At 43.3% G+C, this 13,870-nt stretch overlaps 1 protein-coding gene across 3 annotated transcripts in view; it reads right to left on the bottom strand.

Annotated features, from left to right (window-relative positions):
• Nucleotides 1-6,726: 6,726 nt before the first annotated feature.
• tbc1d16 (TBC1 domain family, member 16) overlaps nt 6,727-13,870 on the bottom strand; it is a 40,724-nt gene continuing 33,580 nt past the window's right edge. For all 3 annotated transcript variants that reach the window (XM_080855878.1, XM_080855879.1, XM_080855880.1), the window contains one exon: nt 6,727-12,460. In XM_080855878.1, the coding sequence (XP_080712004.1) occupies nt 12,185-12,460 (276 nt within the window). In that variant the 3' untranslated portion in view covers nt 6,727-12,184. The remainder of the gene's footprint in view (nt 12,461-13,870) is intronic.

Genomic DNA, 13,870 nt, shown 5'->3' with positions numbered 1-13,870 from the left:
TTATGTGCTGCTGGGACAAGGGGGCACAGATAATATATAGGTCTGTGGCTCCGACACTCATGCACTGCTGTGTGTGTGTGTGTGTGTGTGTGTGTGTGTGTGTGTGAGTGTGTGTGAGAGAGAGAGAGCGAGAGACAGGGAGAGAGAGAGAGAGAGAGAGAAGTGTATATGCTGCAGGTTGGAATGCAGTTATGCGAACAGGAACAGGAAGAGAAACAATACTGAATGATGTGGTGCTATGGTGAACTTTAGGGACGCTAAATTTGGATAGGTATTGAAACTGGTATGGGTATCGGTATTGAATATGTGTGTGTGTGAGAGTGTCAGTGTGTGTCTGTGTGTCTGTGTGTGTGTGTGTGCGTGAGTGTGTCCCTGTGTATTTGTGTAGACGCTGGTTTAAATAAATATCAAAAGCAGAATATCTTTTTCATTTACTATATTTTAGATGAACAGGAATAATATTTGCTTGTGTTTTTCCAAACTCCTTCCACAGATAATTGGTTGTACATGAGGAGACCTTTCCCAGTTCCTCTACCTTCTGCTCCAGATGATTATAGGAGCTGTCAGGGGCCTTGGGCTCCCTGCTGGACATCACTCATACACTCACACTGACCTTCCACATTACACTGCTCCCTTCAACACTTCAGGGCCCTTCTGTCAGATGACATACACACACAAACTAACTAACAGTCAGATAGATACTAAGTAATAAAGTAAGCAAGCAAGTTAGTACTTTCCATCTGAATGAAAAAGAAAAGCACAGACTATGAGACTGCAAGGCCTAGGAAGAGATGGCGTGATGAAGAGAATGAAGGAGACATTTGCAGAGAAACTCTCTGAAGGAGGTACGGTAGCTGGGCCTTGGGTGTGGAGCCACAGGGGAGTCGTCTGCCGGGAGGTGAGGGTCACCACCGAGGCCAGAGGTCACGCTATTCATGGGGAGGCAGAGTGTCCTTGCAACTCCATCCTCAAGAGATTTGTGTGTGTGTGTGTGTGTGTGTATGTGTGTGTGTGTGCATGTGTGTGTGTGTGTGTGTATGGGGAGTTGAATTGTGTGTGTGTGTGTGTGTAGGGAGTGGAAGTGTGTGTGTGTGTGTGTGTGTGTGTGTATGGGGAGGGAAAGTGTGTGTGTGTGTGTGTGGGAAGTGGAAGTGTGTGTGTGTATGGGGAGTGGAAGTGAGTGTGTGTGGGGGTGGTGGAAGTGTGTGTGTGTGTGTGGGGGGGGGTGGAAGTGTGTGTGTGTTTGTGTGTGTGGGGGGGGGGGGTGGAAGTGTGTGTGTGTTTGTGTGTGTGTGTGTGGGGGGGGTGGAAGTGTGTGTGTGTATGGGGAGTGGAAGTGTGTGTGTGTTTGTGTGTGTGTGTGTGGGGGGGGGGGGGGTGGAAGTGTGTGTGTGTTTGTGTGTGTGTGTGTGGGGGGGGGGTGGAAGTGTGTGTGTGTGGGGTCTTTAACCCTTTTTATACAGAGATGTCATTATAATGCTGTTAGGAAGACGCCTCATTAAGCTGCCTTTGCTTGTTTACACTAAGCCAAACAGTGTGTTAGATAGCATGCCCTTTAATCACATCTCGCTTGACCTAGAATGCAGCGTTCAAGACCACGATATTTTCAACTTAACAATCCTAACAGAGACCTTGACTATATCAAATGTTCAAAACCTTTTTAAATGTGTAAGAAGACACATGAATAGGCAGAAAATAGTTATATAGTGAAATAAGTACATAATTACCAGCAGATAGAAGGGAAATCCATTGATGAGTCATCACCACATTATTGTGTATACACTTGGCTTTAAAACGCATTTAAGTCTGAGCTGGGAAATATCCAGGGGTACGGTATGATGGGAAATATCATATTGGATGCTCAAAATTCTGAGTTGTCTCAAATGCGTCATGGCAAATGGACACAAACTAGCCTACCTGGTGCTTAAAAAAACAATAACGGGTGAACTTAGTGTCGGCAGGATCCTGCAAGCCACACGCAAAGTTGGTTTTGCAGTTAATGCTTTTGGTCAGAGTTGAGTTCTGACAACACAGCAATCCTGCTACTATACGCTGCGTCTCAAACCTTTTATTCAGGCGTTGATTTGGCTCTGTGACTGCCTCTGCTGCCGGCTCAGAGGTTGATTTGGCTCTGTGACTGCCTACGCTGCCTGCTCAGAGGTGTGTGTGTGTGTATGTGCATGTGTATGTTGTGTCTGTGTGTTCCATGAGTCCACTCTTGCTTGTTGACGTGAGAATCACGTTTCTTCAGATTAGATATTTCAAAGCCCAAACACGGCCCATACCAAACAGGAAACCTTTACTCCCCCCCCACTTCTGAATGCAAAAGGTCAGACTTGAACCACACAGACAGTCACTCACACCAGAGCTACAGTAGTGGGTTCAATCTAACCTTTGGAGAGGTGGTTTGGTTAGTGTTACATACATGCACAAATGTATGTGTACATATATGTGTGTATAGACGTCAGAAAGAGTATATGCATCAAAGGCTCATCACAGACTCATAGATTCACGATATCCTGATATTCTTAAACACGAGACACTAGATTACAAGAACACATGACATCCACAGTCAACACTATCTTTCGCACAATGAGCAGCTTAGCACTAAACCAGTCTGGTGCCCTGCATTTCAATATTGATCAAGGATTAGAAAAATATTTATTTGGAAACCCAGATAATTTTCCGCCATGCCATGTGTGCACAGTAGAAGGCCAGCGTCTGCTGTGAGGCCAGCACAGAGATGCAGGGATGAGGGGACGGTGTGGATGGATGGGGAAACAGCCACCCTGCCAGGCAGAGGAAACTCCTAACCGCATGATCCCTGCTGCAGCTAAATGATCAATGGGTCTTTAATACACACACACATACAACACACACACACACACACAATATGTTTGCACACATGCAGACAAATGCAAAAACATCTGTCTACATGAACACATTCTTTATTTGAATCCACCAAATATCTTAAATATATTCAGATATGACCAGAGATAACACACACACACACACACACACACACACACACACACACACACACACACACACACACACACACACACACACACACACACACACAAACAGTGGTGTCGTTGTCATTAGCAACACACTGCACAGTGCCTCCTGTTCTTGTGTGGCAGTGTTTGCTTGTGTAAATGTCAAGCTCTTTATTGGGCATGTTGTTCTAATCCCATGACATCGGAGCATCATATCTCTCATGCAAATGTGAGCCGCTGCTGCAGTCTGTTCAGCCCTTCCTGTGCGGCGCAGCGTTAGTCGGCGGGGGGGAAGAGGAAGCTGGTGGAGGGGTGGGCTGGGTGGCTCTGAAAATAAGTACAGAACCAGTCCTTCGCGCACGCACAAAGTACAATGAGTTTCTCACTCTGCTAGACTCTTATAGCAGTGCACTCTCTCAGTCTTTGCTCTACCCCCTCCCGAACAAGCGTTTCCCCCTTCCCATCGATATCTGTAAACCCCTGTCCAACTCCACCTCTCCAACAGACCAGACGAGAGCATCCGCCAATCTTCTACAAATTACCTCTATTCCCCCTACCCCACCCCCCACCTCCAAAACAAATGCAGCCTACATCAATATCTGAACGCCCCTACTTCGGCCCACCTTGCTCGCGCGGCAGCCAAGATAGTCCTGAAACCTTCTGCAAATCAGTTTCAGTTCCCCTTGTTCCCCGAACCAAAGGACCCCTACTGTTCCTCATTACCTCACACAACCCCCTGCTGCTGCCGTTGGCCATGATGTCTGAGAAGGAGAAGGGGAAAGCGAGAGGAAGACAGATTGAGAGAGATAGCGAGGATTGAGAAATCAATGGAAGGATGCCAAAGACGGTCAGGTGAAAAAAAAAGAGCCCCAAAGAAGATCGATGGGGTGTTCTCAGAGTTCTAGGGTATGTTTTGTTTGAGGCTTAGAAGGAGAGAGAGAGAGAGAGAGAGAGAGAGAGAGAGAGAGAGAGAGAGAGAGAGAGATTTGTTAGACTCAGATATACAGTTTTTTTATCCTGTCCAACTGTAACAATGCATATAAAGTATTTAAATATGCTGTACACAAGGAATAACATCTTGAATAATTAAAATATATACAGTGTAAACAAGATATACAGTATACTGACACATGATATATACAAGATATACAGTATACACTGGCACATTTGTGTAAAATAAATCTACATTGTTTGAGGACCTTGGCGTATATCTAAAATACAGACAAATTATCATGTTAAACAATATATGTGTTATTATGTGAAAAAAACCTGAATAAAAATAGAGGGGATATTTGACCATTTAGATGGGTATTGCTGTAAATCATTTGTTAAATGGGTATACCCACAAACACACACACAAAACACAGCACACATTTTCAGGTATGCGCTTATCAAATAACTAAGTCATTCACAATAAAATATAACGCTGAATGCATTTGGTCATTTTTAAGAGGCTACACGCCTGCCTCCAATACCCACGGAGCTGTACAATGGCACATTGTGGCTGTGTACTGAAAGGTCACCGGTTTGTCACAACAAATCACTGAAGGAGTGCTGATGACTTGATAGAGTGAAGAAGAATGGCACGCTCTGTTCTCATGTAGTCAGCATCAGATTAACAACACAGTCTCGTGGAGGGGCAACTTGCATTATGTTAGAGGGGAATAAACATCTCTGTATTAACACCATGGGCACTCATTATAGACCAATGTTCTTTTGTTGACATACCACTTTAAAATTAAGATGATATTTTACCCAGGTTTAAACATAAGCGTAGAAAAAAGGAAATGGAAACACTTCAAGGAGACCATTTTGAAGGGATCAATATCAAACACCCGATTTAATACATTTTGTTTTTGTTCTCGTGACGGCACAAGTCTGCATTACCATTTTACAAGAGGAAGTTCATTCCTAGATACTCTTACTGGGATAGGATACTGAGGGGGTGACTTTCTCTTTGGAACTCTGTTACTATAACATTCAGCTAATTGTTTGAGTTCCCTGGGTTCTCTCTGGAATTCTGTCACTAGAACATTCAGCTTATCGTTTGAGTTCCCTGGGTTCTCTTTAGAACTCTGTTACTAAAACATTCAGCTAATCGTTGAGTTCCCTGGGTTCTGTTCAAGATGTGGGTTGGGGTAGGTGGGGGGATTGATGGCGACTCTTTCTGTCTTCCAGTTATCCAGAGCCAGCAGCCTGTGGTCATAATCCTGGATAAAGTGCTTCTTTTGAGCTGAGAGCCTGCGGTTCCTTTGGGGCACCTCTCAGCAGCCTCACGCAGCTGCCCGGGAGGGCGACCCCCTCCATCTCACACGCCGAGGACAATGAGCAATCCAATCAGGGACGAGACCCATCCCCTTTAGTTAATAAGGATGGAAATGAAGCAATCTGATTTAACACCAAAGTCCATTTCAACTCTATAGTATTTGGTAGTACAATTGCCTGATTAAATCCCACTTTCTATCCAACATATTTCAGAGGTCTGATTTATTCTGCCTTATATGCTGTTGTATTAGATGCTCAAACTTGATGATATATTTTAATTGTACTGCCTTTCTGTTATGCATATGAATCATTTTACCATCTGAGACATTCTCGAGATGGCAAATAATGAATATAGAGATTACAATATACAATTCAAGATGAGGCTGGGCTTAATGGTAAACTGTTTTAAAAACTCATGTTGGCATAATGCTGAAGACAGGAAGGAGGCAGCTGCGTTTAGTTCAGATGTAATATGTTCATCTCATTGGAGCTCTGAGAAATTGTATTGTGAAAGTTTCAGTTTGCTAAAAAAAATTGCTTGCTCTTCCTTTCACTATGAAATGGTGAAAACGAAAGACATCTGGTTATTACATACAGTATTCTTACAGCCATCTGGATGCGCAGCATAGGGTTTACAGGTAGGCCACAGAAGGCACCTGCCCTTATTGCCAGACCGTCACAATTGCCTTCTTCAAGCAACACCAGAACTAAGAGAACATCCACTTTGTCGATGACACTGCACAATCCATCCATCCTAACGCCATGTCAAATTCAAGGACATTCGAGGTCATCCGAGGGGCTTTCTTGAATTTCTTCAACGCAGGAAAACCCACAAGTCAAAACAACCGTTCGACAATCGATGGTTTGCCTCCAATTATGTCCGTTTGGTAAAATGTATCTATTTAGGTTGTAAACAATTTACTCTGCACGTATTTCTCATCAGCAATTCGCTTTATTCAGCTTCAGTATTATCCGCTGCAATAATCTACACTTGCAAATGAGCTCATTAATAAGCCGTTAGACAAATTAGACTTCATGGTTGCTGTAGAGAACAAGTGTGAGAACAAAGCGTTGGAATCGGTCCATAATACGAGCTTCATCTGTTCCACGGGTAATGCCTGTTTATCATGGTTTATTTAAACCCCATTTCTCGTGGGTGTTTCAACCTGCGTCAGTGTTATCAAGGACCTTGACAACGCGCCGTGGGAGTAGCCTACCTCGCTTAAGTCACCTAACTGCCCTGTTATCTTGGTTCATCTCATCATTAAAAAACGTGTTTACAACCGTAAGATCATAACTCTCTCCTTTTTATTTGCCATGACAAACTGCACGTCATCTTGGCAACACATGCAGATGTTTTTCGAAGAATCGTGAGTTTATAATCATTTCCCGAATACCGTACATTTCATTTTTCATAAAGCATCTCTTCTTTCCTTTAAATAACAGCAGAATGGCAATTGGGATAGATACAAGATAAATATTTTATTTGAAAACAATAATGACAGGATAATATTTAAAACTAAGGTATAAAAAGCCGTCCACAATCATTTGTTAAGTCAAGGCAGCACTGTGAAGACGGTGCCGTAAAGTGATTGAAATAACTGTTGAAAGTACATCACGCGTTTCACGGGACTTTTCTTGCATTCTGTGTGGTCTACTTAAACCTGAATGTCTGTACTCAATGTGGTGATGCATGGACGTGTCTGTGATTTTATGTCTTTTTTTGCAAGACGACCAAAAGGAACAAAAACTATTTTCTGAAGTGATCATCAATCTAGTGATACATCCCACATAGTCCTTTATAAGGAGCAATGCCCCCCAGAGTGTACAGTGCTAAGTGCTGATACAAGTGTTCAATGAACTTACACAATATCTAGAGGTGTGATTTCCAGCAAGGGAGTTCAGTACAAGCAGCCATGTCAAAACATCCTCCCCAGAGGACCATACTTCAACCACTTCAGTCAAACTCTCTTCTGATAATAGAAAAATAAATATAGGCTTAGGATCTCTCCTTCATGCATTCCTTCTCTGCCCTTAGTGATGGCCTGTTCTGTTTACAGTACAAGCATTCCAGCACGCACCCTTTAGGAGTACCCATACATAGTCTTCAATGTGACCATGGACACACCATGAGCCTAGCATAGCATAGCATAGCGTGCCTTAACAGAAGGAGGTGGAACAGATACAGCGCATTGAGTGCTTAGTGCAGTTAGACAATGATATGGGGTTTTGAATCGCACCCTTCTCTCAGTACAGTACACTACACTACATCAAACGTGCATACAGTCCACAAAAGCTCCAAAGACAGGTTGAGCACTTGAGTGCTCCTTCATGTTCATCACCACAACCCAGAGATAACCTGGTGTGAACTCAACTACTTGTTTAAACCAAAGATAAGCAATGAGTGTGCAGCAGATGTATGACACATTTGCGATAAATAGATTTCATTCTGTATAATGTTGAGAAACTAAATGATTACTAAATTATTTCTTGTGGGGAGTGGCTCATTAATTTGGTATATTTCAAGCAGATGTAACATATGATGTGCTACATAAAGACAATAAAACATATGATGTGCTACATAAAGTCAATATAACATTTCTTTTTTTCATAGCACACACTTAAGATCTGAAAGAACAAATATTTAGTTTTAATAGAACCCATTGCTGCTATTCTATATAACTGAAAGAGTATGTTGTGTTAATGGAGACAGAGATGAACTCAGCATGTCACCTGTATTACATTCATAAGAAGTGTTCCATGCCATTTAACTTGAGATGTTCTGATGCACTAGAATCATTCAGTCCCATTCATATTGGCCAAAGTAGGTCACCCCTGTTCTTTCCAAGCAGTAAAGGTCCCAAGGTGCATGTTTGTCTTCACATGACATTATGGTGCCATATCCTCGTCTAAGACTATTTGTAGAGAGTAGATACATTCAGTAAAGTCAATGGTCATGCTGTGATTGCATTTTTGGAAAAAAAAAAGCTAATATGAATATAAAAATGATAATTAGCGAACAATACAAGTGACACAAATACACCTTCTTTGTTTACAGGAGCACATCAAAAGAGTTCATTGTTGTCTGTAATTAAACAGATGACCCGAGTGGTGAAAGGCCATAAATGACATGTGCCCAGTTAAACCCCTCAATGGACAGGAAGCTTTACTATGTTTGACCAAAGAAGGACGGGTGTTGTGAAGACAGAGGTGGAGAGTGGGAGATGAAGTTTGGGCAATGGGGTTGGCTGTCCACCAAACACTGCATGAACAACCAAGGACAGCAACTCAACACTAATATCCTAAAAGGGTTGTGGACTTTACTGACATACTTGAGTAAGCTGAATTAATGGAGGCTTCTGTGTCTGTGACATAGATGATATTCCTCAAAGCAGACTCTTTATAAAAAAAAAAACACAACCTTTTGCCAACAAATGACTCCAAATCAAAGGGAAACAACTGCAATTAGAATGATACAAGAAGGCCAATCTGAAGGCAGAACCACCACTTCATATAGCCTTCAGAGAACAGAACCACCACTACATATAGGGTTCAGAACCACCACTACATTTAGCGTTCAGAGGGCAGAACCACCACTGAATATAGCGTTCAGAGGGTAAGGCAAACCCACAGCCTTCACTGCCATCCTCCCACTCTTGCTTCAGCAGTGTTAATGGGGGCCGGCTGTGTGGGGTTAGACGTCCATTAGCGCCTATAGCAGAGGTCCAGCCAGGACCCCCCTCTGTCCCCTCCCACAGGGCCCACACTCACTCCCCAAATGGCCCCAGCTCATTATCACCTCCCCTTGCTCCAGGTGTGGAAAGGGGCCCCAGTAATTGATAATTAGAGGGCCTTGTCAGACAAAGGCCAAGGCAATCTCACAGTAGGACTGTGTGTCTCTCTCTCTCTCACACTCACACTCGGCTAGGCTAGTACATAGTCATCTTTGCAGAATGGAGGGGTGGCAGCAATAGATATAAAGCATATAGATACAAGTGTGTTTTTTCTTTCTCTCTCTCTCTCTCTCTCTCTCTCACACTCTCTCACTCTCTCACTCACACACACACACACACACACACACACACAAACACAAACACACACTGGTATGGGTGCAGGACCATCTGTCATGTTTCTGATTAGTCACTCTCTCTTCCCCAACTGTTGAAGAAGGAAGACCCTTTTGAGATGGTTGGAGATATGAGCCTTACAGTTAGACCACAAATGTCAGTAAGGCCAAGATTGTTCTGGTATCATAGCCAGCAACAGACACAACCTGTATTACAAAACTGTTGGAAAACTAAAAGAACAGCTTTAAAATTAAACTCTGGATGTTCTAATAAAACCACAAACAATCAACAAAGTCCCCCTGTCTCCTTCGAGAATTTACACCACCACACTATTTCCCAAAATGTTGGAATTCCCCAAAATTGTGAGATCTTCCCAAAGTCCCAGTCACAATGCTTCAACTGGGTACTAGTACTGTCAACAGCAACAGTTGTAATTCATTGAAACGCAAGTCATTAATAGAAAACTCAGAAAAAATCTACAGATGATGATACACCAAACATGACATTCAAACTCAAGGTGGTAGTTTTTCCTTTTGTATCCGACAGGTTTTATGTCTATTTCCACTAAAGTAGTGCCCATCACACCAATGGCTGGAGTGATGTTTGGGAACTGAGGTGACTAGTGAAACCAGGCTCCCTGAACTAAGCTCGTAACCCTAACCCTACACCAATGACTGGAGTGATGTTTGGGGACTGAGGTGACTGGTGAAACCAGGCTCTCTGAACTCGGCTCAATCTCTCACGACCATCTCTGATCTGAACACACCAGTTCTTCCATGAGAATGCACATATCAAAACCTAAAATGCCTTCCATCTTATCTTCATCTCACAGATTCTCAAAGAATGTGGGTCAGTTGGCAGTAACTTCCTCATTACAGACAATGTGTCTCTTCAGCTGAAGAAGTCCACGTGCACTCTGCATGTACTCTGACACACACACACACACACACACACACACACAACCCGTCCATTATGGAGCATCCAGCTGTGGCTCTGACAGACAGATGCCCTCTCCACACCTACACTTCATGCCCTTACTGACCCACAGATCAGCGAGCATAGATCTTTGATTCTCACACACACACACACACACAAACCCATGTGATTGTATTCTCCTCATGTGATTGCCATTGAGCCCTTCCTTGTCCATGTGCTGCAGGGCTCTGTGGAAGGGGACTAATGGCTGTGCAGGGCCCCTAATGCGCGTCCTTTAGGAAGGGGGCGTGGAGAGAGGGGAAGGCTGCTTTAAGACACTAATGCCACCTTTTAGCACCAATTTGGAGATGCATTTCCCCACTGGACTGGCGGTTGCCCCTTAGGGAACTCTTACCCAACATAGGACTGACAAACCGCCTTTCCAGAATGATGGCCGAACATACAGGGTGGGGGTGGGGTTTAATTTCAAATGAAGTCATTTAAACCCGCTGTTAAGATTTCATAAATTCTTTCTTTCAAAAAAGAAGCTGCTTTGAGAGAGCTTTCCTGATGTGCATATGAAACAGCTGAAGGCTCCAAATGAAGTGCTGAACATGGATAACATCCTCCAAAAGACATCTTGCTGAACACACAAATGTTGAGTGCTAAGTTTTTGCTGTGCTTTGACTGGATGCTGAAAATCAATGTGTAAAGAAACTATCCAAATAATACGGTTTCCACTAGTTTTCGATGTTTGCCTACATTGGGACATCGACTGCTCAACGCATGAAACACCATGGGTGCGCCGGTGTGAAATGGGACACGCAAAGTTAATTACACAAGACCTCTTCTCTCAAACAACTCAACTGTAATTGATACATATGAAATGATCCTCCTTTCCTTTAGGATCCCAAACTAACAGAGCAGTCTCCAGAACAGAACAGAACAGAACAGAAAAGGGAATTCCCCAGCTTGGATTTAAATTGCAATGATGTATTTGCTTTTTCCCATATATAAGCCCTTTATAAAATATTCATCCAAGTTAAACTGTGACCGAATACTGTTTTGCTTTTCTTATCGCCGAGATTCCTCCCCGGCCTCAGGAGCGTAACCGGACCCAACCCAGCAGAGCAGGCCAGGGCGGCTCTCCCCGCGGCACACCCGAGATCACATGGAATAGCAACGGTGTTTACTTAGAGACGACTCCTAAAACCAGTTTGGGCCTTGGACTGTTATTTGAGAAAGCATATTGCGCCGTTTGGTTTGGAGTTTTTGTTGTGTTTTTTGCTAAATTGCCCCCCAGATTATTATTGCACCCTCTCCATCTTGCTAGCCTAATAAACATGCCATTATCATACTTTAGCACCTAGCATTGTTGTCATCACCACCACAGAAAACCGTGCAAAAAGATACATTAAAAAACTGACAAAGTAAACATGTAAAGTGAGGATATACGATAGAATGAGAAGAGTAGAAGGATTGATATGAAAGATCCTCTGGTTTCTTGTCTGAGATGATGTCCTGTTGAGCAGTCAGACTGATTTGGACTTCAGAGAAACACCCCTGTTCTTCCACAAACATGGAATCCACCAAAATATAGAAGGTGCATATTCCCACGGCAGATGATGATCGGATGCCTCTCTCTCACTGTGACACCAGCTCCCCCACACACACGCATGCACGCACACACACACACACACACACACACACAAAGCATTTCCCTTAGGATCTAATCAAATATAATAAACAAGCAAGCAAACACATAAATGTCTGGAGATAAACTGGAGAGTGAGGCGTGTGGATAAAGATCCGCTTGAGCCGAGTGCCAGCACACACAAGTGTTTCCAAGGCTACGAATGCCGGAGCGGCCCGGCATCAGGGAGCCCACCGCCCTCCAACAGGAAGTGACTTGCATCCATGACCCGCCACATTCCATACTCAGGACTGCTTGCGGAAGCTGAAGATGTCTCGCGTCTTGGAGCCCCTCTTGCCCTCGGACGGATGTGGGGTGGCGTTGGGACGGGGCGACGGTGGCGGCTGGGGGTCCACCGTGCCCCCGTAAGGGCAGCTCTGAGAGTCCTGGTGCTCTCCGGAACATTCCACGGCTGGAATGTAGCGGCTATCCCACATGCCCGGCCCGCACAGCTTACACAGGTCGTGCAGGCTGCAGGGGATCCTGGGTAGCAGGCGAAACTGGTACAGTAGACTACGTGCCTGAAACAAAGAGGAAGTTGGCACCATTAAATATTGATGGCAATCTAGCTGTTTTAGAGATGCAGCAGCTACGTCACAACATGCTGTACAGACGTTTAACCCAATCTACCTATTGTAGAGATGCTGCAGCTACATCAAAACATACTGTACAGACGTTTAACCCAATCTACCTATTGTAGTCACAACATACAGACGTTTAACCCACCAGGAGCAAAAAGAGCTGGCAGACCGCTAGCTCATCATAGTGCCAAATAGCCTATGACCTCTGCATATACTGGCCATTTTCAAATTCACAAAATTGACTTATATCACGCACTCCAGGATTTTGTCATCTTGCATTTTCAGAAATTCACACAAATTTAAGGGTATCCTACAATTGCAGGTTGTAACTTTCTCTTATTACTGCAATATTTCCACAAAACATCATTGAATTTCTGCATTATTTGAGATTGATTTTATTCAACTCAATATCACTGCAACATTTACTGCAATTTTAAAGAGTTCCTGCAGAAAATTCAGTCACTTTTGGCCACAACAACAACTCTGGTAATAAAGTTGATAAGACAGTTATATCTAGCTCCCACAAACCTTCCTGGCATCTATTATAAACCAATTGAGATTCCACATGAAGTTCCCGACCTCCAGTCTCCAGATATAGCCTATAGACAGACTATATATATATATAACCAGCCCTCTCAGCACTGGCAGCTCTTTAGGCTTAGAAAAGCCAAGAGGGTTACAAAAGGACCATATCAGGGTGTGTGTCTGGTATCCAGCAATAGCCAAACAGCCAGTTAGGAAGTAAGGAAGTTTCAAAACAGATTAGCTTGGTTAGTTTTAGCTTTGTGGTTTAAACATTTGGGCTAGCTGTTGTAGCGAGCAGTTTTCTCAAACTAAAATAATTTAGCAATAATAAATTATATTCTAGCTAAAGGTTTCAATCTAATTCATGAATGATTTAGGCTACAACAGGTAACATTAGACACAGAGGCACAATGAATGAAAAAAATAATGAATTAACTCATTTACTAGTTAGTTATTTAAACTCCAGGTTCTCCAGAAGCCTTTAATGTGTGTTTGCCTGCGTGCTTGCGTGCCTGTGTGTGTGTGTGTGTGTGTGTGTGTGTGTGTATGTGTGTGGGCCATACACACAATTGAGTTTGCCTCAATTCTTTTAAAGGTGCATTTAAGATGTGTGCACCTCATTTAAGACGAGAGGCCTGTACTTGCCTCTCTGCATTGGCTCCCTGTCATGATTGCAGCATCAACGTTATTATTTAGGCAGAGATAATATAGACCGCCAAGATAACAAACTTTCTCATCTCATCACTGGTGTCATTGGTTTACCGTGGTTGGAGGTTAAATGAATGATCTGGTCGTTACAAAATCTTTACTAAACATGGTCGTTCT

The sequence above is a fragment of the Sprattus sprattus genome (assembly GCF_963457725.1).
Source record: "Sprattus sprattus genome assembly, chromosome: 18".
Taxonomy (NCBI): Eukaryota; Metazoa; Chordata; class Actinopteri; order Clupeiformes; family Clupeidae; genus Sprattus; species Sprattus sprattus.
Note: the sequence above shows the minus strand (reverse complement) of the source record. Positions and strands in the feature narration are given on the sequence as shown.